Source organism: Canis lupus, chromosome 22 (genome assembly GCF_003254725.2).
Source record: "Canis lupus dingo isolate Sandy chromosome 22, ASM325472v2, whole genome shotgun sequence".
In the NCBI taxonomy this organism is placed as follows: Eukaryota; Metazoa; Chordata; class Mammalia; order Carnivora; family Canidae; genus Canis; species Canis lupus.
The window spans coordinates 60,882,534-60,910,533 of record NC_064264.1 but is presented as its reverse complement, the minus strand read 5'-3'; the positions used below and the strand labels follow the sequence as shown (position 1 = coordinate 60,910,533).

The 28,000-nt window shown below is 44.7% G+C and overlaps 1 protein-coding gene across 1 annotated transcript; it reads left to right on the top strand.

Moving 5' to 3' along the window:
• Positions 1 to 5: 5 nt before the first annotated feature.
• Positions 6 to 27,705, top strand: DCUN1D2 (defective in cullin neddylation 1 domain containing 2; the record flags this gene model as incomplete). The annotated part of the gene is given in 7 exon segments (XM_049099373.1): positions 6 to 197; positions 199 to 271; positions 3,434 to 3,602; positions 10,708 to 10,838; positions 22,732 to 22,814; positions 24,468 to 24,564; positions 25,752 to 27,705. Coding segments are annotated over 7 exon segments (825 nt in total), but the record flags the coding sequence as incomplete, so codon positions are not given.
• Positions 27,706 to 28,000: the final 295 nt, after the last annotated feature.

Genomic DNA, 28,000 nt, shown 5'->3' with positions numbered 1-28,000 from the left:
GCTGAAACGAAGCTCCGGACCAGTGGTGTTGGCTTTCCTGCTCCTACTGCGTCCAAAGTGTATGCATAGGGCATTTCAGAACAGGCCCCCAGTTTCTGGTGTTTCCTCGGGCTGGCCACAGAAGTGCCCTCTGCTGCGTCACGCAGGATGAGTGGAAACTAGGTGTGGCCACAGACCGCTTCTTACGAAAGCTAGACTCTCTTCCTTAAGGAGCCCATGAGAGACGCCGTGGACAAGAAGAAGCTGGAGCAGCTTTACAACAGGTACAAAGGTAAGAGGTGAGAGGTGGCTGGGGCTGGTGGGGGCCAGGGCAGACAGCCCCTCACCGTCTCCGGGGAGCAGGATTCTGTACTCCAATCTGTGTCAAGGGGACCTCGACCAGGGACCATTGATGGCTGGGGTGGGATGCCAGGAGTGGGGTCTGCGGGTGGAGCTGTGGTGTCCCGTCACCCCCCCCACACACACACACACCCCCCGTTCCAGGCAGGGTCTGAGGTGTGCTCGGCCAGCTGGGAGGTGGCTGTCTCAGACACCACCGGTGGCCCCCACGCTGCCCCGGGAGTTGGAGGGTTAGAGTGAAAAGGCTCATCAAGAAGTTGATCTGACGTGAGGGTTAAAGTTGACTTTCTGCTAATGCGGTGTAGCCAAGTGGCCCTAGAGCACCTTGGCTGTTGGGGAGGCCAAGGTGGGGAAAAGCTCTTAGCAAAGAAACTTTTGTGTTATAAATTGGGGACAGTTGTTTTTAAAATCAAAATCAGCACTTAGAATGGAGCTTTCCCTATTGAAATATGGTTGTGCTGCACAGATACGTCTGTGTGACAGATATGCACAGACCTAGATCACTCAGCAGGCTGTCATATTCCATATCAGATGTCAATCTGTGTGGCATTTGGAGAGTCAACTACTATTCAAGAGTTTTTTTCTTTCTTTCCAGCACTTTCTAAGGTTAACTTTATTTTCCAAATTTAAAGACAAAAACAGCAACCTCATTTAAACAAGTATTAACCCAAACAAGTATAACTCCTTGGCTTTAATTCTTGTTTATGTATTATTTATGTATCATTTTTATTTTTTACTTTTGAAAATATGTGTATTTTTTAACCTATTTAGATCTGAAGATAGATGAAAAATTATATTTTTTAAAAATCTTTGGCACAGAAACATACTCTGTGGTGGGAAGATCAGCTTTGTATTTGAAAAATGAGCATTGGTTTTCCAAAATGAAAAATCATTTTTAATAAGCTGTAATATGCTTTCAATGTTTTTGGCTAAGGTAATTGTGGAGCTAATTGTGAATCCCATGCTGTGCAGATTTCTGAAGTGATTCAAATATATCTAGCACCTTAAAAAAATACTTTATGTGATCATTATTTCTTTAAACAGCATCCTTTCATCATTTAACTTTATTCATGCAAATCTTGTCATTTAAAGTAGACATGTGCTATCATCTTGGACTCTACAAATAAACGTATTGTTTAAAGACTGTTGACAAATATGCTGGTTTATGTTCATGTATACGAAGGAATGAGTCCTCTGAAAATTACTTTCAAATAGTATTATTGCAAGTGAAATTTATGAGGTGAGGGCATTGAGGGCGATTTTGCTCTCCTGAAGATCAGTACCTTTGGGAGCATTGATGAGGAAGCTGGGTGAGAAGCAGAAGCCCTTGGGACACTACTCCTATAGTTATGCAGGAGAGGCTGTGAGGAAGCCTGTACTTTCGTTTGTTTACTTTATGGCATACATTTTCTTTCATTTTGGTAACATGTCTATTAAAATGTAGTACGTAGTACTTAAATGACCAAAGTTAAATTTTATACAATGGAAGAAAAGCTTATCACACCTAATCTTCATTTAAGCAAAGAAGCTACAAATTTTCTCTTTGTACCTTCTAAACCAACAGAATTAATGTTTATGTCATGATAAGATATTAGTATACATGCATTTTTATTAGACCTAGTTTGTTGAGGTCTTGCTGAGATTTTTCTAATAGACTTTATTATTTGATTTTCTGTTGAAGAAATGCTAAGTTCCTTAATTTCATTTCTAGACCAGAAATGGGAGTTAAGGAGGCCTGAATTTCTAAGGCATTAAATGTGGATACATGAACTTAATGATTTTGAAGCCTAAATGTTGTACAGTAGTATTAAAGTTATAGCAAATGAAATCACATTAAAAAGAAAAACAGCAGGATCCCTGGGTGGCGCAGCGGTTTGGCGCCTGCCTTTGGCCCAGGGCGCGATCCTGGAGACCCGGGATCGAATCCCACGTCGGGCTCCCTGCATGGAGCCTGCTTCTCCCTCTGCCTGTGTCTCTGCCTCTCTCTCTCTCTCTCTCTGTGTGACTATCATGAATAAATAAATAAAATCTTTAAAAAAAAAAGAAAAAGAAAAAGAAAAGCAGGGCAACCTCGGGTGGCTCAGTGGTTTAGCGCCGCCTTCAGCCCAGGGCCTGATCCTGGAGACCCGGGATCAAGTCCCACGTCAGGCTCCCTGCACGGAGCCTGCTTCTCCCTCTGCCTCTCTGTCTGTGTCTCTGTGCCTCTGTGTGTGTGTGTGTCTCTCTTTAATAAGTAAATAAAAAATCTTAAAAAAAAAAAGAAAAAAGAAAAACACTACTTGATGAGATGATCACTGGGTATTATACTATATGTTGACAAATTGAATTTAAATTTAAAAATGGGATGCCTGGGTGTCTCAGCGGTTAAGTGTCTGCCTTCAGCTCAGGGCATGATTCCAGTTCGGGGATTGAGTCCCTCATCGGGCTCCCTGTGAGGAGCCTGCTTCTCTCTCTGCCTATGTCTCTGCTCTCTCTCTGTGTCTCTCGTGCATAAATAAATAAAATCTTTAAAAATAAATAAATAAATAAATGTAAAAAAATAATAAAGAAAAAACATTAGTTTATTGTTTTGGCAGGGTTGTGATAACTTAATATGGTAAACACTTTAAAAATTCAGTATTTTTTTTTAAATTATAGATTTTTAAAAATTTTAAAATAATCTCCACACTCAATGTGGGGTTCAAACTCATGCCCCTGAGATCAAGAGCCATGCATTCCCCTGACTGAGCCAGCCAGGTGCCCCACAATGCAGTATTTTTTTTTTTTTTTTTTTTTGTAGCAGTATGCCTTTGGGCAAACTAGAATTGTGTAAACTTGAATATTTATTTTACTTTATGGAAATTAATTTTTTTCTTAATGATGAACTCTTCTCAAAGAAGTTATAGTGATTCTTTCTTCCCCTAAACTCCAGTGACCTAGATTTTTAAAATAGGGCTTTTTTTTTTTATGAATTATTTGTTGCTGTCTCATATGCAGTAGAAAATTGTGGTCCAGTGATTGATATATCATGCTTGCTAGGGCTAGGACTCTAACCACCCATTAGTGGTACTTTTCAAAACAGCGTAATTTCTTTCTCTCTTGATTTTCACTGTAGACCCACAAGATGAAAATAAAATTGGAATTGATGGGATTCAACAGTTTTGTGATGACTTAAGCCTTGATCCTGCCAGTGTCAGCGTTTTGGTTATAGCATGGAAATTCAAGGCAGCGACACAATGTGAATTTAGCAAAAAGGAGTTTGTAGATGGCATGACAGAGCTTGGGTAAGTAAATTGATCTCACTTTAAACTTTTTCAAAAAGGAAAATGCTTTCAACATTAATTATTTTTCAACAGCCTGTGAACATTAATTTCAAATTAATTTATTTTCTTTCTTATACATTTTCTTTGCCTCTGCTCTATTAAGATTTTGGTTTCCTTTTAAATTCCGGTTAGAGTTTTATTTAATATTTTTATTTAGATTAATCCCTTTTGTAATTTACTTTTTAATTTTTATCCTTCCTGTTTTGAATTCACAGTAAATATCAGGGTGTTTTTGTTTGTTTTCAGCCATTCAATTTATTTCATGATACTGTATCCTGAATGTGTAATTTTTTTGTGTTGCTATGTTAAACATTAATAAAATACCATTTTGGTTTTTTGCTTGTAACACTTCTCTGTTCTACCTATCCCAACCAGGGTTGGGATAAAAGCTTCCTTAATAACTTAAAATGTTTCTCACTTATCAGATAAGTCAGAGAAGTAAATGAAAGCATGTAACATAAATGCCTTTTGATCATTAAGCTTCCTGAGCTATTTCATGGGGTGGTATAAATGCCAGCATGCTTGACTTGCTGATATTGTGATATTTTGATGTTGACAACTTAAACTAGCTTATTTTTAGCTGCTGAAGGAGCTTAAAAGTCTAAGGTAAACATGTTCTTAAAGGCATGTACTTACAACATCCCAGGAGAAAAAATGGGACATATGTTTTCCACTAAACTGATAAATCTGTTATATTTATTGGCTTTATCTGTTTAGATGATAAACTCCGTAAGACTTCTTGTATTGCTGGTGGTTGTATAAAATCAAACAAAAGACATCACTGTGACAATGGCATAACAGCATGTTGCTTCGTGTTCTCTGCACTCAGGAAAACCTAGGTGAATTACAGGGGATTTTGGAACGGAAGACACCTATTAAAGCAGCATTCACTTGGCATTGTACTACCGTTTATCCCATCCACTAAAACCTCCCCCAAGGGGGAGATTTTGGAAATAAGTACCTCTTATAAAAACACTTACTGGCATTTCTTAGGCATTATCTAAAAATATGCTGTACTGGTGAATTTTAAAAATTCCTGTCTATTATTCTACTAAGTATTATAAATTTAAAAACATATTTTAAAGATTTTGAGTATGAATCTTCCCAAACTGTGCTAGATAAATTCATGCTTTCTTCTATGGAATGTATAGAATATAATTTAAGATTGTAGTTGGTGCTGATTGATAGTGCTTCTCTTCACATCTCACAGGGCAGTTAAAGGGGAAAGCACTTTGTAAATATTAAAGTGCTGTATGTTAAGTATTGTTAATGTGACAGTAAACTATATTTTACAGATGACTTAAGTGCTTTTAGAGATGTAAGAGACTGTTATAGTCTAAACACCACTAAAAAATCCTTTGGTTTTGTTTCTGCTCTATTGCTATTTTTCACATTTTCCTGGCTATTAACTCTTGACAGTGGTTGGAATACCTGCCTTTAACAGTTAATCCTACACCCTTTCTTTGAGGGCTTGTGGATTCATAAGTGAACAGAGTAAACTTTATGAAATTCCTTGGCATCTTTGTAAAAACAAGAAATTGGCCATATTGTGGATATGTTTCTGGACTCTATCGTATTTAGTGGGTCTATTTATCCTTTACCCTGCAAGCACACAGGCTTCATTATTGTAGCATTAGGTAAGATTTGAAATGAAGTAGTGAAGTATTCCTACTTTTTTTTTTTTTTTAAGATTTTATTTATTTATTCATGAGAGATGCAGAGAGGCAGAGACATAGGCAGAGGAAGAAGCAGGCTCCCTGTGGGGAGCCCGATGAGGGACTTGATCCCAGGACTCCAGGATCACAACCTGAGCTGAAGGCAGACACTCAGCCACTGAGCCACCCAGGTGTCCCTCTTTGTACTTTTTTTTATCTGCTTAAAGACTGTTCGTCAAGTTTTATATTTCAGTGGGGAAAGAAGAATCTTTTCAATAGCTGATACGGAAATAACCAGGTGAGCCTGAGAACATGTCACCTCAGTCCCTGCTTCAGAGCATGCATGGGCCACCCCTAGCGATGGATATGGGCTGGATTACACACCTGTACAAGAATCTTAAAACTGTAAAGTTCTAGACAAAACATGGGAGAATGATTTGTTAAAACACAGATTAAGAGACACTTTTTTGGAGAAGATATAAAAAGCACTAACCACAAAGGAAAAAATTAACAAATTGGACTTCATCACAGTTAAGAGCTCTGTTTAACAAGAGATAACTGTTAAAAAGACAGAATAGTGGGAAAAGATACTTGCTCTGTGTGTGTGTGTTAAAATTATGATAAAAATGGTAGAGGATGTGTGATTCATGTATAATTTCTAAAGGATCAGGAATAAAGGAAGAAAAAATTCAAAAGAACGTGAGAAAAAACTTAAGGAAAATTAGCTTAATGCAGGACAAATAGCAAGCACGTGATAAAATGGAGAATTTAAAGCCAATGTGTCAGCATTTACATAATTACATTAAATGTAAGTAAACTAAATACTGGATGGATTGTAGAAAATCAACTCAATTATTGTGTATACTGTTTACAATAGATACAATTAAAACATAAGGACACAGAACAATTTGAAGGATAAAAGTTGATGTAATTTGCAAATATTTACAAGAAAATTTTGGTGTGGCTATGTCAATATTAAAATAAGCTAAGGGGATCCCTGGGTGGCGCAGCGGTTTAGCGCCTGCCTTTGGCCCAGGGCGCGATCCTGGAGACCCGGGATCGAGTCCCACATCAGGCTCCCGGTGCATGGAGCCTGCTTCTCCCTCTGCCTGTGTCTCTGCCCACCCCCCCCCTCTCTCTGTGTGACTATCATAAATAAATAAAAATTAAAAAAAAAATAAATAAATAAAAATAAAATAAAATAAGCTAAGGCAAAAAGTAATTCTAGAGATAATGAAGGACATTTCATAATGAGGAAGGGTTTATTTCACATGGAAAGCACTGGATTATTTAAAGCAAAAATAAACACTACAAAGAGAAAGATATAAATCTGCAATTTGTCAAAGCAGGGAATTCTCACATACCTTACCAACTGATAGAATGAGCAGGTGAAAAATCCGTAAGGAAATAGGAGATTTGGACAGCACAATAAATGGCCTAATGGACATGCTTAGAACATTGGCTTTGATGTTGAAGAATACATATTCTTTTCAGAAAAGTAGGCCATTTATAAATATTGACCATAAACTAAGTTGCAACAAATTTCAAAGAATTAAAATGATACAGACTATGTTTTCTGACCACAATACAATTAAGGTAGAAATATAACAAAAAGATAACTTGGTAGGTTGAAATATGTGTAAATATTGTATACTCCTGAATTACCCTTGGGAATAAGAAGAAGTTACAGTGGAAATTAGAAAATATTTTGAATGATGAAGGAAATGCTTCACATGAAGACTTGTAGGATTCAACTTCCTAAATGCCTATTTTAGAAGGAAGAATTGAAAATCAATAAGCAAAGCATCCACCTCAAGAAGTAGAAAAAGAGCAGGAAGTTAAACTCAAAGAGTGTAGAGGGAAGGAACTAATTTTTTTGAACAGTCAGTAATTTAAGGAAATAGAAATGAAGTCAATAGAAAGGATCCATAAACCCAGGGCTTGCTGTTTGAAAAGAATTATAAAAGTAACAACCAATATGGGATGAAAAGGGCGACATCACTATAGACCCTATAGACGTTAAAAGAAACAAATATGTATTTTTTGTTTATTTGAAAGAGGGGGCAAGCACGAGTTGGGGGCAGAAGCAGAGGGAGAGGGAGAAGCAGGCTCCCCGATGAGCAAGACCCTTGCATCACGATCTAAGCTGAAGAGATGCTTAACCCATTGAACCACTCAGTTGCCCCGAAAGATAAGAATATATTACCAACAACTCTATGCTAGTAAATGTGAAAACAATGCAAGAGAGGAATTGTCTTAAAAATACAATTTACTGAAATGGACACATAATAACTCTTAAAAAATTTGAAGCCGTGATCTAAAAATATTTCTTTTCAAAAAGAAAACAATTGACCAGGATTGGTGCACCAGCACATCCTACAAAACATTTAATGAAGAGAATAACACTAATTTGGCATGACCTCTTTAGAGAATTGTACAGGAAGAAACACTTTGTAATTTGTTTTGAGGCCAACACAACCGGATAACAAAACCTAGAAAGGATATTTTAGTATGTATGCTGCTGAAGTGAGCACAAAAGGATATTTTGAGAGTGGAAATTTATTGGCTACTCATAAGAATCAAAAGATGCATAAGATGCAGAAATCTTAGAGAAATTATCAGCAAACTATACCCAGCCCCCAAAACAAGTCAACCAAAAACCAGGATAATTTATCATGACAAAGTTTGTTATTGTCCAGGATTCTGAGGTTTGTTTAACATTACAAAGTCCAATCAGCATAATTTATCACAGTAACAATAGAATAGGGATTATCTCAGTATATAAAATGAGTTTGATAAAATTCCATTCCATTCCATTCTTTTTTTTTTTTTTTTTTTTTTTTTAAAGGGAATTTAGCACAAACCAAGACTACCAGGATCCTCGGGACACTTCAGTGGTTGAGTATCTGCCTTCAGCTCATGGCATGATCCTGAAGTTCAGGATTGAGTCCCACATCAGGCTCCTGGTGGGGAGCCTGCTTCTCCCTCTGCCTATGTCTCTGCCTCTCTCTGTGTATCTCTCATGAATAAATAAAATCTTAAAAAAAAAAATACCAAGTCCTCAAACTGACCACCCCCCTTTTCCTGCCAAATCCTGCGGAAATACTATACTTAACTGCCACACGAATGCCTGCTTTTATTCAGCACTGAACAGGAGGTGTTAGCTGGTCTGATCCACAGATAAAATATTCGAATCAATAAGTGAGGTTAGCTAAACTGCAGGGCCCAAGATCAAACAAAAATCCATCTTATTTATAACACTGAATGCAACAATACAACAAAGCAAAGTGAATTTTAAGAATGTCATTTTCAGTAATATCAAAACTACAAAACACCTAGGATAAATCTAATTAAAGGTGTGTACTACCTCCCCGTGGAGAAAACAACTCACTGAGAGGCAGGATACATGAATAAATAGAGATATAAACCTCATTCATAGGTTGGGACAGTCAGTATTTTATCCCTAAATATATCTATACTCTCAGTGTGATATGAATCAAAACCGCAATAAGTAGTGTTTTGTGTATTTGTATGTGTAATTTGACAAATGGATTTTTTTTTATTGGGACGCCTGGGTGGCTCAGCGGTTGAACATCTGCCTTCAGCTCAGGGTGTAATCCCGGTCTAGGGATCGAGTCCTGTATCAGGCTCCCTGCAAAGAGCCTACTTCTCCCTCTGCCTTTGTGTCTGCCTCTCCCTCTGTGACTCTCATGAATAAATAAATAAAATTTTTTAAAAAGATCCAGGACCCCAGGATCATGACCTGAGCCAAAGGCAGGCGCTCAACCCCTGAGTCACCCAGGTGCCCCTTGACAAATGGATTTAAAATTTATATGAAAACGCAGTCAAGAATAGCCAGCAGTTCCTAAAGAACAAGATGGGAAGATTTACTCTCTACTTTTCAAGCTGCAGTATTTAAGACTATGTGGCACTACTACAGAGAAAAATAGACTGGCAGGACAGAATGGGGAGCCAGTGAACATATCCATGTGTACAGGTGCATTTGTACACATGGCCAAGGCAGCACACAATACCACGAGTTCCTATTTATCAAGTTCAGAGACCAGGTAGCTGACCTTCAAGGAGTGGGGGGATGTAGGCACACAGGAGAGCACATGGTGGCCCCACAGGGAAGAAGCCAGGATGGGACAGCGCTGCCATGCCCCAGGTGCTGCCCCACCACCCTTGCTTTGCTATGGGTCCCCAGAGCTGTACACCTGTGCCTCCTGGGCTCATGGGTGCTGACACAGGTGTTCTGCCCTCTCTAAGCCCTGCTGACGGAGTGCATTCATCAGTGAAGCATGGCTGTTATCCTTTTCCTTGCTGGGTAGTCAAAATTAAAAAGACAATTTTAGGTTTTCACTACTCTAGATTTCTGCTTTAAAATCTTAATATTCTTTTTTAATTTTTAAAATTTTAAAAATATTTGGGAGTGGGAGTGCATGTGGGAGAGAGCATGAGCAAGGGGGAGGGGCAGAGGGGAGGGAGAAGCAGCCTCCCACTCTCCCCACCTGAGCAGAGCCTGATGTGGAGCTCAACCCCAGGACCCCAGGATCATGACCTGAGCCAGGCAGACGCTTCACTGATGGAGCCACCCAGGCGCACCAAGGCTTTTTAATATTCTCAAAGGCTGTTGACCTTTTGAAAGAAAATCCAATTTTACTATTTATTTATTTTTAAATTATTTTTTCAATTCCAGTATAAGTAATGTAGTGTTATGTCAGTTCCAGGTGTACCAATAGTGAATCAGCAACTCCTACATGACTCAGTGCTCATTATGATAAGTGTACTTAATCCCCTCAACCTATTTCCCCCTCCCCCAACCCAGAAAACCCAATTTTAAAGCAATGGAGTTATGTTTTATCATACTTGGTTTTTTTTACTCTAGTCTGCTGTAAGGAAGTGAGTCCAAGATCAGGAGCTTGTGGGCTGGCAGAGTGGCTTGGCTCCCCAAGGTCACAGAGGAGTTGGAGTCTTTCTGATTTGCCCATCCATCATCCCAGGGCCCTGGCCTGTGTGTGGGTGAAACTGCATCTATATTCCAGCTCATACAGAGGAAGGCAGGCAACTTTGGATTTTGTTTTTTCCTTTTAATACTTTTTCCTTTTCCTCTTTTTTAAGATATGAGTCATATACCATAGAGTTCACCCACTTAGTCTACAGTCAGTGGTTTTGGTGTCTTCACAGAGCTGTGCAGCTGTCATCATCACAGTCAGTTATGGAACGATGGAGTCCTTCCAGCCACAGAAGGGGGCCCACAAGCAGTCTGCCTCCTGCCTCTGACCTCCCGGGGACTGGGACAAGCCTCAGGGTGCTGCAGCCGGCAGGCAGCTGCAGCAGGCACCAGGGGGCCGAGGGTCTGGGGGGCACGGGACGTCTCCCACCTCCACAGCACTGTCTCTCATTTGCAGGTGTGACAGCACGGAGAAGCTGAGAGCCCTTCTGCCAAGATTAGAGCAGGAACTGAAGGACACAGTGAAGTTTAAGGATTTTTATCAGTTTACCTTTACCTTCGCTAAGAACCCCGGGCAGAAGGGTTTAGGTGAGTGTAAAATCCACATTCGAAAGAAGCCGTTATCTTCTTGAGGCTAAAAGTGGGTATGACCAGCCAGGTCCCGGTCCTGCTGCTACAGTATTACTGTTGTTCCTTTCGCATATTCTCTCCATGGTTGCACTGCATGCACGCAGGCCATCTGGCTCCACCACGCACTTGGTACTTCAACCTCAAAGCACTCTGCAGTTCTGGGTTTAAATTTTTTTTTAATTTTTATTTATTTATGATAGTCAAAGAGAGAGAGAGAGAGAGAGGCAGAGACATAGGCAGAGGGAGAAGCAGGCTCCATGTACCGGGAGCCCGAAGTGGGATTCGATCCCCGGTCTCCAGGATCGCGCCCTGGGCCAAAGGCAGGCGCCAAACCGCTGCACCACCCAGGGATCCCGGGTTTAAATATTTAAATTTCAAAATGTAAACTAATTTGCAAATGCTTTGTGTTCCGTCATATTGAATATCCAATTGACTTGTGGGTTAGAAAAGTTGACAATTAGTATTGGGAGAGCATTTGTATCAGCCAGATGTGTGAGCCGGCAGATGGTATTATTGGGGCCAGCCAGGTGACATTGATGCTGTCTTGGTCTGGACATTCAAGTTAACTTACTTGAAAACAATTCTGATGTGCCTTGGATCACATTTTAGTACTTCTTTCAGAATTGTATGATTTTGCTATAACTTGTTTATTACTATATACAGTACATTTGGAAGATTCCTAACTTAGATTTTCAGTTTGAGTTTTGGTTTCTTTGAGGGTTTTATTGTTTATTTTCATTTATTTTTCTTTCTAAGTACTATATAATTTATTTCTCTTTAAAGTAATAGATATGGTTAGTTCAGTAAAAGGTCTTACAAGTTTGGATGAGGGACTTACATGGTCTTTAAATAGGGACTAAACAGATATATTAGAAAAAAAAATTTTTTTTTCAATTTTTATTTATGATAGTTACAGAGAGAGAGAGAGAGAGAGAGAGAGGGGCAGAGACATAGGCAGAGGGAGAAGCAGGCCCCATGCACCGGGAGACTGATGTGGGATTCGATCCCGGGTCTCCAGGATCGCGCCCTGGGCTAAAGGCTAAAGGCTGCGCCACCCAGGGATCCCAGAAAAAATGTTTTGAAGGAGAGTTTTTACACAGAAAAGGAATATTATAAAGTAACCAAATTTAGGTAGGAAACCAAAAAGGGTTTGAAAATCCAGAGATAGAAAAATCCACTGCAGACAGTTGATTTCAGGACCTGATTTTGCTCATGCATGTTCACAGGAGTGTGTGGGCAGTGACCATTCTCATCCCGTCTGTCTCTGACATTATTCCTTTCCTTCTCCTGTTGTCAACATATTGAATGCAGGTGTAGATTGAGGGGATAGGCCCTTCTATCCCAGAGCCTGAGGGTGGGGTCGCTGGGCTCCTCTGTCCCACAGCAGGAGGTGGCAGCTGTCTCATCATAAGCACTATCCTTTTTCCATGGCAGGGATTTTTTTCTTCTTTTTACTTGTTCTTCTCCAGTGTTATGGTTGCTCATTTTTACTGTTGGTGCCTTGCACTATGACGATTCTCCCATCAGATTTCCCTTGTCTCCAGGCTAGTTGGCCTTGTGAACGGGTTTCTCGCCTTGGGTGCCACCTCACAGATTATGTACCTGCCACCCTGGAAGCTGAGAAAGGCCTTTCCGTGAGTCTGGATCAGGAACTTACTGGAATGGGTCTGCTAAGACCTAGGACAGTGGCAGTGGCAGAGCCACCGGGAAGGTTGGGGATAAATTTTTCCTGCTGGGGGAAGTGGGTGAGCAGCCAATGTGTGAAGGCACAGCAGCGAGCTGTTGCTGTCATCAAATGCTCTGCACGTTTACTACCTTATTGTGGGTCCGAGAGCTGAGGCCAGAGAGCATCCGTGGAACCGCATGACAGAGACAGTAACACGTCTATGCATTAAACCATGGCTTTCCCATCTGGCCTGCCATTGGTGAAGGATCCCATCTAACCAGGTACAGACTACAAGGAGAGGGGAATCCACAGCCACTGGGCACAACAACATGAGCAATGAGAAGAGCGAGTGAACCCCAGGCTTGCTGGGTTTTATGTGTTCGCCACCCCTTGTGGAGAGCAGCCTGTGCAGAGAAAACAACTGAGGGAAGGAGGAGCAGGGGCTACTGGGGCACTGGCCTTGAGCTGACCCTGAGAACTGGCCCTGAGCCAACCCTGGGCTGGCCCTGAGTTGACCCTGGGCTGACCCTGAGCTGACCCTGAACCATCTGAGCCGGCCCTGAGCTGACCTTGGGCCGACCCTGAGCCACCCCTGGACTGACCCTGAGCTGCCCCAGGTGTTTTGGGCCGGTCAGGCTATGACTCCTCCCTGGGTGTTGCCTCTCCTGGAGAAGAGCTTGCAGGGCCACACCAGAGCGATGCCAGGAGGGACTGGCAGCAGGGCCCTGGCTGTATTCGGATTTCAGAAGATTCCAATCATGTGAGTGCAGAGTGGAGAGATGTGCTCATGGTGCTTTGTTCCTGGGAAAGTTCCAGCACTTACAGCAGCACCCTAGTCCCCGGCCGTACCCCACCCCACATCTTCCCTGCTACCTAGATGCCCAGATGCAAGCCCAGCGTCCCTGGTCAGTGTGGTTCTGGCTTGTGGGTGGCCTCTTTTATCTTTTACCTTGTGGCTAGAAAGAAAGGTAGAATCTAGCATTGATTAAGCACCTGTGCTATGGCAGGCAGGTGTGTTCATCTGCCCACACATGGCCTTGCCCACATTTTTATTTTTTTATTTTTTGCCCATATTTTTAAATCAATTTATTTATGGGCATCCAGTGTGGATGTGGGGCTCAATCCCATGACCCTGTGATCATGATCCGAGCCAAACCTAGAGTCAGTCAGACCTTACCTGACTGAGCCCCAAGGCACCACCTTGCCTACATTTTATAAACAGGGAAATAGGCCGAGGCATGGAAAGGGTGTCAGAGGTCTGCAGATGGGCGTGACAGCCGGTGTGAAGCCCATTCTCTCCTGTACCATGTGTTCACACCTCCTAGTGAGCTGCCTAGCCAGGGTGGGAGCTGGGGGAGCAGCTGCTTCTCGCTGCCATGGACCTGGGTATAGGAAGCCACAGAGGACCAGGTGTGCCTTGGCTCCTTCTGTCCCCTCCTGGCTGCTCCTGCCTCAACACTGCCCCGTGCTCCGTGCTCCTCTGGCCTGTTCTCTTGTGGGCTGTGCGTTCTCAGGACACTCTGGCTCTGAGTGTTTATACAGGCTCTGAGCCAAGTACTTGCCACTTTACCCACATTTTATAGTTTTTTTATTTGGTCTCAATTTACTTGCTTCATGCTACACTTGTATGTTGTGGGAGCAAAATATTTCATAATTTTAAAATTCCTAAAATTGTCACAGTTGTATTTCTGCACACTTTTTTAAAAGCAACAAACATTGACCAAAACCGTGGTGATTCGTCAGGTGGTGTTGCTTCCTGTGGTCATGTTGTGGTTGCACCCTGTTGTTGGCTGCTGAGTGTGAATAGGAAAAGCTTTCTTGCTTTCTCACCTGCCAGTATGTCCTGAGGACGTGTCATCTGGCGGTCATACAGCCTTAAGCCAGATTATAAGGATAGAGGGTCACCTTAGGTAGGAAATAGTGTGACTTTGGTCAAGGTCAGTGTCACTGTTGGAGTGTCATCTTGCCTGGCGTGTGGTGGTGTCTTGATGACATCACCCCATGAATTTTGCTCTTGCTGTGATGTAGTAGGTAAGTTCATCTCCTCTCCTGCCTGCCTTGCACCCAGCGAGAAATAGCTCTTTGCCCTCTGTGGACCTGGCTACCTGACCACACTTTCCACCTCAGCTTTACTTTTGTCTGATACATTGCAGCTCCGTTGTCAGTAGTACAGACTTTGTATATTGGGAGGAATTCCATCATGTCTGCCATTTCCACCATGGCAGGGATTAGGTGGCTGCCAGGGGAGGCAGTGTGGTGTGTAGGGGCAGCTTCCAAGATGTGCAGTGGCCCTCAGAAGGGCCACCTGAGAAGGAGGAACAGGCATGTGGGAGGGCAGGGGGTCCCAGGTCTGTTCATAAATTACCCGCCATGCCATCTGGGCTAGCAGGGTTTGGACTGCCAGCCTCTGGTTTAACAGTACATATGTTTTTTTTTTTTATTTTAATTATGTTAGGACAACTAAGAAAAATGTGTAAAATGTTGTTAGCTCCATGACACCCCATAGGTGGTAGGTCCAATGCACCATGGTGCTGGCACCCAGAGCCGCTGAACTGCCCTTGGTGGCATGCGCCTCAGGGTGTCCGGGCCGGCACAGACTCGCCTTCCAGCCTTCAGAGAGACTGGGTGGCAAGGGTTGTCTTGGATCAGACCTTGCCGCTGGCCATCATCTGTTTGAGATGCTAGCTGCTGCTTCTGCAGCTCACTGCCCGCATTCATTAGCTCACTGTGGCGACGCTCTGTGTCATCCCTTTCCATTATTCTGTGGAATAATCTCACAAGGAGATGCTTCCCTACCGATCGGTGCAGTTCATCAAGGAAGGCAGGGTACGTGCGTGGTTCTATGCCTTTATCCGGTGTCAGGATAACAAACTGTTTCCCTGGTGTCCTTTGGAAAGGACCTACTAGTGTTGTGTTTGTTTGTTTGCTTGTTTGTTTGTTTGTTTGTTTGTTTTTTATGTAATTGTGAACGTACAGAGCAGGTTTCAATTGACTGCAAATTCCAACCCTCTCTGAAGCTCAGAGATAATGATTCCTGCTGTGGTGGGGGAGCCTCTGCAGGTTGGCACCAGCATCCTTTTGATGTGACCCGGAGTGTGTAGCTGTGGTCTCCTTGTCTGTGAGGACAGGCTGCTTGAGGCTCGTCATGCAGGTGTACTGCCCTGACCTGAGGTTGGCTATTTCTACAGGGAGCCCTGGTTTCTTGTACTTAAGACCAGTCGGGAGCAGTGCTCCTAAATACTGACTTGGCCGCCGTTTCTAGATTCTTCAGGAAACACAGCGTCACGCCAGTGCTTCTCATTCAAATTTAGGACTGCAGGGGCAGCCCCGGTGGCTCAGCGGTTTAGCGCCGCCTGCAGCCCAGGGCGTGATCCTGGAGACCCGGGATCAAGTCCCACGTCAGGCTCTCTGCATGGAGCCTGCTTCTCTCTCTGCCTCTCTCTCTCTCTCTCTCTCTCTCTCTCTCTCTCTCTATCTCTCTGCATCTCTATGAATAAATAAATAAAATCTTTAAAAAAAAAATTTAGGACTGCAGAGTTTTTTTTAACTTGAGGTTTTCTGTATGACAACTGTATTTCCTTTCTTCTGCCACCAGTGTAAAGACTGAGGATTTCCTTTAAGGGTTACACACTCTTTCTGAACAGTGGGGTGCGTGTACGCTGGGCACACCATCTGGGTGCCACTGGGGCTGTGCCGCTGGACGGGGATATGAAGGGAGGCCCCAGCCCTGTGGGCTCAAGCAGTCCTCCTGGGCGTGAGCTCTTGACCCCAAGTTTTTCCTTCTTTGAATATCTGAAGTGTGTCCTCCCACTCTCTGGTCTAGTCCCTGAGGGTCACCTGACTGCGCGGCCCTGGATGCCCCCAGAACAGTTTTCCTTCCTCCTGGAAGGCCAGTGACAGTTGCTGACAATGCTGGGTGCCAGCTGTCCAGGACCAGCGCCCTTTGGGGGTGGCGTGCCCTCCTGCACATCCTCGTCTGGTCTTTCATCCTCTAGGAAAAGGGCTGCCACCCTGTCTGCCACCCCTCTTCCTCCACCTGATGGGCCATCGGTCTGCAGATGGCTGGCTTCCTCTGAGCCCTTCACCGCTTCCCTGTCAGTCTACCTGGAGCACGACCTCCCTGTCCAGCTCTTGCTCTCAAGCTGATGCCTGGTCCTCCTTTTAGTTTCGCTGTTTCAGAAACAATGTCTCCCATTTCTGCTTCCTGAGCCTGGTTCTCTCCCTCCTGAGATTCTGTGTCGTGTGTGGGCTGTGTCCCACGTGTTGTCATTTCTTGATCTCTTCACCTGTTTGAAATGGGAGGTCACACTTTCCTGGGGTGGCAACCCACAGTTTTTTCCTAGGATAAACTGTCATGCTCATGCTTTTTGCTCGCTCATTTTTATGTGAGATTCCATTTTCTGGGTTTCTAAGAGGCTGGTTCAGGGCAGCTTTCTCAACTTCATAGAGCTCAATCTTGTGGGCACCAGTGTGCATTCACACGTGTGTGCGTGAACTTGCCTGCCTGTGGGTTCCTGCGTGCACACATGTGCGGGTTGTGTGTCCTGCCTATCGCTTTCCTTGCTTTTGTCTCTTCCTGGCTCTGGTGTCCTCCATTGGTTACCTTGCCGCCTACTCTCCACTGCCTGTGGGTACAGAGCCCCTACTCAGAGGTGCCTGGTGGGCGGGTCCCTGCACCCACCTCCCAGGGCCCAGTGCAGGGTCTTCCTCTCCTCATCCTGGCTTTGTGGTGAGTGCCTGCTGCCGCCCTGATGCCCCAGTGTCATCTCTGTCAGAGACCCCATGGCTGCCGGTGGGTCCTCTTCTCTGGCCTGGACTGCACTATAAATGTTGCCTCTGGGTTGGGTTATGCGGTCCAGGTGCTTTTTCTGTTTTTATGTGAAGATTCACAGAAATTTAAACCTATGCTGGCTCTCCTGCTACCTTTCCAGAAGCCTTCCAAATGCCCATGAGTGTTCCTTGTCATCATCAGTCACTTGTTTAAGGGACAGAAAGGAGGGGTGTATGGGTGGCTCAGCCAGTTGAGCCTCCCACCCTGGATTTTGGTTCCTCAGGTCATGACCTCAGGGTCCTGGGATTGAGCCCCACATTGGCTCCATGCTGGGTGTGGAGCCTGCTCAAGACTCTCTCCCTCTTCTCCCTCTGCCCCTGCCCATCCCTCCCTCTCTTAAAAACAGGAGGGTGGGGTGGGGGTTGGGGGACAGACAGGAAGAGGGGGCTGCAGCACACAACTACTCATCCTAAATCTTCATCAGGAGCCCTTGGGGGCTTCTCCCCTGGACTGTTTTTCCTTTTCCTTTTTCTTTACCATTTTAACTGTTTAAAGTGGGCAGCTTAGTGGCAGTAGCAGCATTCCTACTGTTGTCCAACCACTACCACCAGCCGTCTCCAGAACATTTGCACCTTGAGAACTGGACTCTCCCCACCAAACAGTGACACCACCCTCCACCCCTGTGCCACCCTCCTATACTCTTGACTCCTGCAGGGAACTCACATTGATGGAGTCCTTTTGTGACTCATTTATTCCATTAGCGCAAAGACCCCAGGGCTCTTCCTTTCTAAAGCTAATACTCCACCTTGTGTGGGATGTGTACACCACATTGTGCTCACACATTCATCCTCCGTGGGCATTGGGGTTGTTTCCACCTTTTCTCTATTGTGAGCAGCGCTGCTGTAAACATGGCTCTTCACCCATCAAGCAAGCTTGAGCCCCTGCTTCTTGGTTCCTTAGGCTTGTACCCGAATGTGGAATTGCTGGGTTGTATAGTAAATCTGGGCTCAGTCTCCCAAGGAGCTACCATAATAGTGTCCACGGTGCTGCCCCCCTGATGTTTCTGCCAATGGAGCACAGGATGGGCTTTCTCCACATCCTTGTCAGCATTTATTACTTTCTGGAGGTTTTGATGGGGTGTTTTTTCCTTTTTTTGATAGTCCTAGTAGGTGTGCCCAACACTGTTCTTTTATGAACTGATTTTCTCCTTTGGCAGCTAAAACATTTGCTTTATCATCTTTTCTGTTTTCTATTCCTTTGTAAGAGGCTGAGGCAAAATAGTCATTAGAAATGAAAGCCCTACCTACGCAGTAATTTCCAGGAGTGTTCTCAAGAAAGCATTACCAGGCTTTTCCAGAAGGTAACACACAGGCCACAGAAGGACGCCATGGAAGGGGGGTGAGTGGGCTCTCTCTGTGTTTTTTGGGCATCTGTAAGAAGATGACCTCAGTGACCCCCTCGTTTGGCAAGGACAGGTGCCAGGATGCTAACAGGCTGCTCATTCTGCTGGGTGGTATTATTTCTTCTTATACTGCTTGTCTTTTAACTTCTCTGTTTCCTGGTTTTTCCCTAAGGAACACTCACCTGAGCAAGAAATAGTGTCTTCCATGCTTTCCTAAAACTTGGCTGATTCAGGTCTGAGTGTAATTATTATACTTCAAAAGTAAAGTTTAGGTAATGCTTTATTTTGAGTAGCTTAATTCTTAGATCCTTATTTTACTTCATTCTTCAGAGTGATCATCAGTTTGATCCAAATTGCAAAACGACAGCAGTTATTCCTTACTGAGAAATGGTGACTGGGGCAGGTGACCCTTTCTGTCTGCGATATTCTGTAACTTCAATATCTTCAGTATAGTTCAGATAATTAATCTTCTGTTAGAAATGTTTGCTTATATCTATTGATATTTTGCACCATATGGGATTCTTTCCTTTTGATGTTCAAATGAAGATGATTGAAGACTTAGACTTCATTCAACTTTCATGTGTAGATATTGTTTTTAAGAATTTCTGTCTTATAACGATTGCCAGGAGTGGAAAAGTTGTAAGGAACTTCTTTCAGAGTTACTTTTTATCTTAGATCCTTGCAAAGCAAGGTCTGCAGACCAGCAAATTGGCATCACCTGAGAGCTTGCCAGGCTTGCAGGTTCTCCAGCTGTGCCCTAGGCCCACTTTATCACAAAGTACCTCAAAGTTTAGTGGCTTCAGACAACCATCATTTTTTTACACCTCATGATCCTTTGGGATTTAGGCAGGGCTCAGCCTGCAGCTTTTCTGTTCCAGCTGTGGCTTGCAGCTGTTTCCTGGCCTGTGCGCCAGCTTCAGGAGGGGAAGGGTCAAGGTGGGGGCAGGGCAGAAGTGGAGCAGCAAGGGGCCTTGCTTATTCCCAGCTTCCACTGCAAGTTGCCCCCTTCAAGTGCAGTTGTATTCCAAGGCATTTTCAGGAGGTTGTGAATTAGAGTCTAAATTAAGTGCCTCTATTTTCCTTCTCTGTGAGTTTTTCAAGGAGGTTCAGTGTGAGGGAAGGAGGGACTTTGGAAGGTTTGTGATAAAAGCCTAATATGTGTAGCCTGTGGTTTAGATGGATCTGCCGAGAGCGCCCCGACTCTCACCTGTGGCCCTCTCCTAAGAAGGGATGAGAGTCTTGGGCCTGCGTCTGCAGACACCAGCAGGGGGAGGGGGGACACCTACAGGGACAGACACCTGTTGGGGGAGACACCTCTGGGGGAGGGGGATGGCCTGAGCAGCTGCGAGGAGGGCAGAGAACTACCAGGAAGCAACAGCTTCTTCAGGAAATCAGATTATTCAAGTGGTGCGATTACCTCCATTTAGAAATTTTTTGAAGGCTTAAAAAAAGAAAAACAGCAAAGCCAGATGAATAATTTTATGACCACATACCCAAAGCAGAACAATTAATTTTACAATTTCCAAAGTGTATTACGTGCTTTGTCTCCTGAAGGATTGGTTCAGGTGTTCCTATAGTTCCTAGAAACGTGGCTAGCTGTTAAAAGGGTTGTTTAAGAAAAGAAAGGGTTTTTCCTTCATTTCCTTCAAGTTGGTGTGTCTCTTACATGTATATGTTAGAATTATGTGGATTGTATTGTTTTATGTGTGATTATTCTTTAGCCTGTCCTTAACTGAGGTCACCCTGATGAGGAAGGGAATGAAAGTTCCTATTCTAGTGTAAAAAGCATAGCGTAGTTTCATACTGGTTGGAGCCTGGAGTCAGTTGCTTTGAGAAATCTTGACTTTCGAGGAAGTAAAGTTTCATGTTAATTAGCTAATTTTTGTATCTGCTCCCAAATCCTTTTTTGATAGGGACATCTTCATTATGTAATTATAAATGGAGCATCAGAAACAAGTTTTAACGAGTAATACCTTCCCCTAAACATTTTCGTCCTCAGGAGATAAGACTTCTCAGAGGTTACTGGAAGAGAGAGCTGTCATCGCCTTCCTGTAGCTGCTCGGGTAGCTATTGTTCTTGGTCTAAGTTCTGTCATTTGGGGTGTTTATAACTGTTGTTTTTTAAATATTTTATTTATTCATGAGAGAGGCAGAGACATAGGCAGAGGGAGAAGCAGGCTCCCCGCAAGGAGCCCCCGTTGTGGGACTCGATCCCAGGACCCTGGGATCACAAACTGAGCTGAAGGTAGATGCTCAACCACTGAACCACCCAGGTGCCCTGTAACTGTTACTGTTATTTTGCAAATGGCTCTGTCCATGACGACCGTGTTGAACATTTTTACATAGAAAAATATTCAATATGGAAAAGGTATGCATTTGTTTTTAGTCACAAACATGTGATTCAGGAACTTTGAAGAAAGGTTTCGAGGACCAGACTAACCCCAAAGTACCTAGATTACATGTCTGCCATACAACTGTATTCCTCTTTCCTCCCCAGGTTCTCCCCGCTTCCTCAGTGTGGGACTTGTCACCTTTAGGCTGAGTTGAGAGTAGACCTCAGGTAATGTTCTTCCTAAGTCCCAAGGATGTAGGCTTAGCCACACAAGATGCTTCTTTCCGAGTTAGACTGCAGGTGGTGGTGAGGGGTAGCAAGCTGGCCCGTCCTGTCCGTCCCACAGACTTCCTGGCCATCTCTTTCTCATTAAGCCTCCACGGTACTTAAGGCTGAGAAAGTCTGTGATGGACTTTAAATATGAAGAATATAGGCATTTTACTGAAAGTTGGTGCTATTCATGACTCACTTTGCTTATGCAGGTATAGTAATGCTCTTTCCTGGAAATCTTAGATTACAGCTCTACTTTTTTTTTTTTTTTTTTTAAGTTTTATTTAAATAATCTTTGTAGCCTACATGGGACTGTCACTGACAACCCTGGGATCAAGAATTGCATGTTCTACCTACTGAGCCTACCCGATGCCCCTGCAGCGCTACTTTAATCATTTGTCCAAGTGGGACCAACCAAGATTTAGAGGAAGATTTTCTAAGAAGTGGTTAGTTGGATATTTTGCATTTAAAAGAATCTGTTGCCTTAAGTATTTGTTTTTCGCATTAGTCCATCTCGACATATATATGTAAACACGTAACTAGGAAATTATTTTATTATAACTGTTTTTTATTGCCTACAAGTGGTGAGCACTTGAGATTAAAGCAGGCAATTAAAGGTTGTCAATTTTAATAGAAAACTCAGCTTAATATACTTGTTATGTCAAACATACAGAAAGAAAGAAACATTAAACTTACAGTAAACAGAGAATGAGTCAGTATTCCAAAAATTATGGCTTAGGTTCGTATTCTCATGCAGCCCTATGACTCAGTGGCCCTGTTTGCTAAGATGTCATCTTCAGCCTGAGCCTTGCAGCATAGGTCTGTGTCAGGGAAGATGGAGAATGTAGACTCGGGTTAGTGCCGTGTAGATTTTCAGCGAGCTCACATCAGGGGAGGGTCTCTCCCTGGGTGTGCTTGTCCTCACTACACCTTGAGACATGTGGAGTCCCCATGGTGCTCATTCTGACTCTTCCCGCTCTTACAGTGGCAAAGCAGGTCACCTGGAGAGCACTACAGCCCTTCCTCTTGAGACAGGGTGTTCAATTTGTATTCATCACTTAGAAAGTGCATTGACCCACTTTCTAAACATAAATGATGTATACAAATAGCATCCTGGTTGGTTCAGTCAGGTTTGAAGGAAGCCCGATGTGTATGAAAATGAGAGTTTTGGAACTGCTGTTCACTAGAGGGTAATCATTGACATGTCTGAACCACAAACGCATGGGTCTCCTTTTAAGGGATTTCCCCAGAGTTATAAGAACTCTTGGGTAGGGGTTAGTCCTCATTCTACACTTGGGTAGACTGTGAGTTTTATTAAGTGGATATTGGTGTGCTAAAAAGTGGTCACTTTTTGTTTGCAGTGGAAAAAGAAACTGGGATTTACTAACTGGCCTTTCTCTCTTTTTGCCAGACTTAGAAATGGCCGTTGCATACTGGAATTTAGTATTATCTGGAAGGTTTAAGTTTTTAGATCTTTGGAACACCTTCTTATTGGTAAGTGTCCTGCTTCCTGCCGTGTGCACGCAGTGTGAGGGGGTCAGCAGGTTACATGGCTGTCTCTCTTATCTGACCAAGGTATTCTGGCCGGATATTGGGTCATGGGAGTTCTGGATGGTGACCATGTAGCCTTGCCATCATGCATGGTGCCACGGCCACTGAGCTCTAGCCTGGTGGTCCCGAGGCCAGTGTCAGAAGCAGCTTGGGAGCCACCCAGAACCCCCAGGCTAAGGTCTCAGGTGCCCACAGACCTAGGCAATCATCTTTCTACCACCTTCTCTAAGAAGCTGTAACTAACTCATTCTGTGCTTCCTTGGAGGAACTTGAAATTCCTAAAGAAAGCACCAGTAACACACATCCTGTACATTGATACTGTAACCCCGTGCCTAGTGCGTTGATAGTTGGGTACATTTTTAAATGTGTTTTACAGTGTTCAGAAGGAAAAGGAAGGCTTAGGTGGCCCCTTATGAGAGAGTCTGTGTTAGAAGCAGGCCTTTGAGGGGTGCCAGGTCTTCTTACTGGGGTGGCACAGCTGAGCTGGAAATCAGGGAAACAGGTGTCACTGTGTGACATGTGTGGAGCACAGGGTCCTCGCTCCAGAATAAATAGTCACGTGGTGTAGACATACCTAGACCTGCTGTATGGGTTCCTTCGTGAGCGTATGAGGAGGCAGGCCTTCTCACGGCACAGACCCTGGCCTGGCTGAGGACCATCTTCCCACGGGGTCCTCCTGGAAGCAGTGTGGGAAAACCAAGATGCAGCTTCAAAGCCGTGCATCACATTCACTCTGCCTCACCACTTCCTAGTTTGGTGGCTAGTTGACCCCAATTGCAGACATTCCCCCAGAGAACCTGCATAGGTGCCCAGAGATGGGGCAGTGTCACAGCAGCATGTGGGGAACAACCAAAGATCCCTATGCAGGAGTGCGGGTAGAAGGTCAGACTGTCACCACAGGAGAAGACCCCCAGAGCTCAGTGAAACTAGCACATCCCACTGTGATGTCAGCCTGCCACACATGGAGCCTAGATTCCAGGGGCAGAAAGCTGCAGAAGTCTACATGGTTTGGGGTAGCTTGAGATAAATGCACAGACAGGCCTGAGTGGGGTGCCTGGTCCCTTCAGGAGGGAGCACTGTGCTAGGTGGTGAGGGCAGGAGAGAGTGGTGCCCACCTGGGCTGCGGGGTTGTGCAGTGGGAAAGGGAGCCACAGACGGGTGGTGTTCTCGGCAGGTTTGGTAAATCTCAAATACCAAATGACACAGTTGTAGGCACCTGCCCCCATCCCACCGCAAGCACTGCCAGTACAGAGGAGAATCAGTGGTCTCCAGGAGCAGTTTGCTATGGTCCTGCCCTGGGTCTGAGGCAGGGGTTAGGTCGAGACTGAAAGGGCTGCCTGGTGTTTGACTGAAACAGATTATAATCTTTGCATTTTAAATGTTTATTCGGTTGTTTAAGTCTATCTTTCCGTTTTTGCACGTTGGTGGTGCGTAGCACCTAACATTTCCCGGGAAGCCTTATTGTTACTGACAGCAGAGTGTGAGCACAGGTGCTGTTCTGCGTCCAATTGTGTCCCAAGCCAGCTAGATAGCTGGCGCTCCTGAGGAGCACGTCTGGTTCTCAAGTCTGCTGGGTTTTTTTCTTTTATGTATTAGGAGCATCACAAAAGATCAATCCCAAGGGACACTTGGAACCTTCTGCTAGATTTTGGAAATATGATTGCTGATGATATGTCTAACTATGACGAAGAAGGTACGGGAAGTCCTAATGCTTCAGCTGATGGCCAGAATTGCTGCCGTGCGCCAGCACCACCCCCCCACCCCCGGGCACAGGACGTGCCAACCATCCTGCTGACTCCGGGCCCCACCCCTCGGTGCAGTGGGAGTGATGGTGGTAACAATTACACCCACTGTAGTATGTCTGTTCAACCACAAGAAAGAAAAATAGGCCTTCAGAGTAGTTTAAATCAAGAGGAAAGGCCCCTAAACTGAAAGCAGCTCAAAGGTAGTGGTACAGGGAGCCAGGCAGCTGAACCGCAGAACCAGACAGTTGTCTGGAAGGTGCCACCCAGGTACATAATCCCGTGTGATGCCTCAGGTTAGTGGTTCTGTCAGGCTACATAAGCCTGAAGATTCCAGTGGTACTTCCCTTGTAAACATAGTTCCCTATGTTGTGGTCCCTCCCCCCAGATATCTCAGGACGCTGAGCAGGGAGCATTTATTTGTATGCCTGCCTCCGTGGGCACTGTGCCATGTTAGGGAAGAGGCACAGTCGGCCCACCCGCCCTGTGATCCTCGGCGCCCAATGTGGAGGCAACCCTCCAGGGCACGTCCTCACCTCCTTTGTCTTTGCTCTGGGAAGCGAAGGCTCAGAGCCACAGTGCTCACTGCCCTGGCCTGCAGGCCTGTGTGTGGCCTTAGCACCTGGCACAGAGCAGGCACTTTGTAAACATGTGTGAGTGAATGGGAGATAGTTGGCTCTTGGGACCTTAGCTATGGTGGCAAGACATGATCTGCAGAAAGAGAGCTGGCAGCTTACAGCATGTGTGCCTGGCCAGCGGAGATGTTGGGGCCACTTGGAAGCATGGGGGTGGCCTGGGCTGGAGCGGGGGAAGGGCACCCAGTGTGGCCACAGGGTCCTGACCACCTGGGACGGGGACGGGGACGGGGCCTTGCGGCCAGCTAGCCCCGCCTGCCCTGTCATTAGAGGCCACACAGCACACTAGTGCAGTCTGCACAGCACACCAGTACTCGAACCCAGGTCTGGCCAAAGCAAGAGAAGTGGGTTTCACTGGTCAAATCCTTCAGAAAAACAGGCTGTGAAACTTAAACTCACTTGAGTTCTTGAAATACAAATATTGACTTGAGAATTCTCTGAATATAAAAATATTACTCTAAACTGTTGATTTTTTAAAAGTCTGTGTGTTTGCTTTCCTGTAGGAGCATGGCCTGTTCTCATAGACGATTTCGTAGAATACGCGCGACCAGTCGTCACGGGCAGTAAGCGCAGCCCTTTCTAGGCAGAAAATTAAGATGCGTTAAGATGCTGAGAGGAAGTGCCTCCTGCAAGGGGACGCTTGGCTCGTCACTGGCCGGGAGTGGTCATCAGCTGGCCAGGGCGTGGCGTGGCCTCTCCCTGCTACAGAAAGGGTTGAGTTGGACACAGAAGGAGCGCCTCGGCAGACGTGGCTTTGGGAGGCCTGGGGTGGCCCTGTGGCTGTTGCTTTAGAAGATTTCTGCATGGTTTTTATTATACTTGTGAAAAGTAACTCAGCCTGTTTGCAGAGTGGCAGAGCCTGCTGTTTAATTCATGATGTCAGGTGAACACCAGCAGGGACCATAGGTCCTGCTGAGCTAGCTTGCAATTCCACTTAAAAAACGGGATTTGTGTCCTTGGCAGGACGTTATAATTTTTATGCTGGTAACCATGTGCCCTAAAGAAGATCTGACACGGATTCTAACATTTTATAAACTTGGTGCCAAGAATTCAAGATTTGTATTTTCTGAATTATCAAATATCTAGATTTATTAGATCTATTTTTATTTTAATTCCCTGTGGATGTTCCCATGAAAGTCACTGCACAGCTCTCACTGTGTCACAGTTTGCCCAGTGATGGCACATGTGGGGTGTGACTCCAGGGACGTGTCACAGTAAACCGCTGACAAATCGGCGGCTCTTTTCCTTCCAATGTCATTTGGACGAGCTTCCTAATAAGTTTTATAAAGTGTGTTTTTTTAAAAAAAAATGTATTTTATTACATTTAAAAAGACCTTTTCCCATAAAAATATTTCTTTTACAAGCAACAAATTATAGATTTAAAAGTCAAGTGAGTTGGTTCTTTCTAGTGGTCCTTGAGGCCTGTCACCCACCCTTTGGCCGTGTGCATGGTTGTGAACATCCGAAAGCCACAGCACACATCGTCACCCAAAAACACCCACATGGAAACCTCCCGTTTCCACCTGAAGCCCGTGCTTGTCACGGTGCCCTCTGGTTCTTCGGTGTTTGCTGGCCAGAGAAGCACATCCGGTGAGGCACGGACGCCCTGGCATGCCATCCAAAGGTGGAAGGCCTGTGATGCCACCTGATTTCCTTTTGGAAGAAACTGTGTGTTCTGAACATCACTCTGTGGACCCTACCTCATATGTGAAAAGATCTTCATATCACAAGTGTGCCTCCTGCCCACCTGCAACCCACCTGACGAGTCAAATGAATTGGGGTCACTTGGTGGGAGAGAAGTAGTTCCCTCTGACTTTCTGTAAATGGACAGTGTGCCTGAAATGTGTACTTGAGTTGACTTTTTGGAGATGTGGTTCAGCATTTAAGGAAGTGTCTGTGCCCAGGGAGGGGGGTTTGCATCCTTGCTGTGTGTGAACTGTGTGTACTTCAGAGACAGCAGGCTGTGCGGGGCCCGGGAGGGGGCTTGAGGCCTGGACACCACAGTCGGGGCTGGGGCGGTGCCTAGCAAGGGGCATGACAGAGTCACCTGGCTTCTCCACGGCTGTGGAGGAAGAGGGAGGGCGTCTCTGCCTGCGAGCCTGTGGCTGTAAGAGCACTTATTCTTATAAGAATCTCCACAGTTTTAAACATCCTCCAAGGCTTCGCAGGTTCTTGCTACATAAGTGTTCTGCTTGGATGAGGCTGAGGAACTTGGGTAATCTTGCACGAATTCTGGAGGTCCGCAGCGCCTTCTCATTGTTAATATTCAGCGTTATGGTGGGGAAGTTCTATGTGCTTGTTTTTTCAGTAGATGACACAATCTTAGTGGTTGGACAAAGGCTCTTCAAAAAACTGTGGGTTTCTTTTTTTGCTATTACACATATTTAAGGCATGCATGCTATGGAAGTACTGAGAGCTTCAGAAACATTAAAATAAATTATTTTTTCTGGTGTGGTATAGTGTCCTTCCAGTTGTGTTCTCAGTGCTCCAATGCTGGGTGCCACAGGACCCACAGGAAAGCAGCCCACCCATATGTGGCCTATGCCCCGGCTTGGAGGCAGCATCCCCCAACAGATGGCCAGGCCAGTAGTCTCCTTTTCATCATCACATAGTGTCCTAACTAATGTGGTTGTTTCCATGTCAAAATTAGAGACTTTCCTTGAGCTGATGGGAATTCTATCCCAGAATACACTGAAACGCAAACTGCAAATGTATTAAGAATGCACAGGTCACCCAAATCTAATAGTTTAGT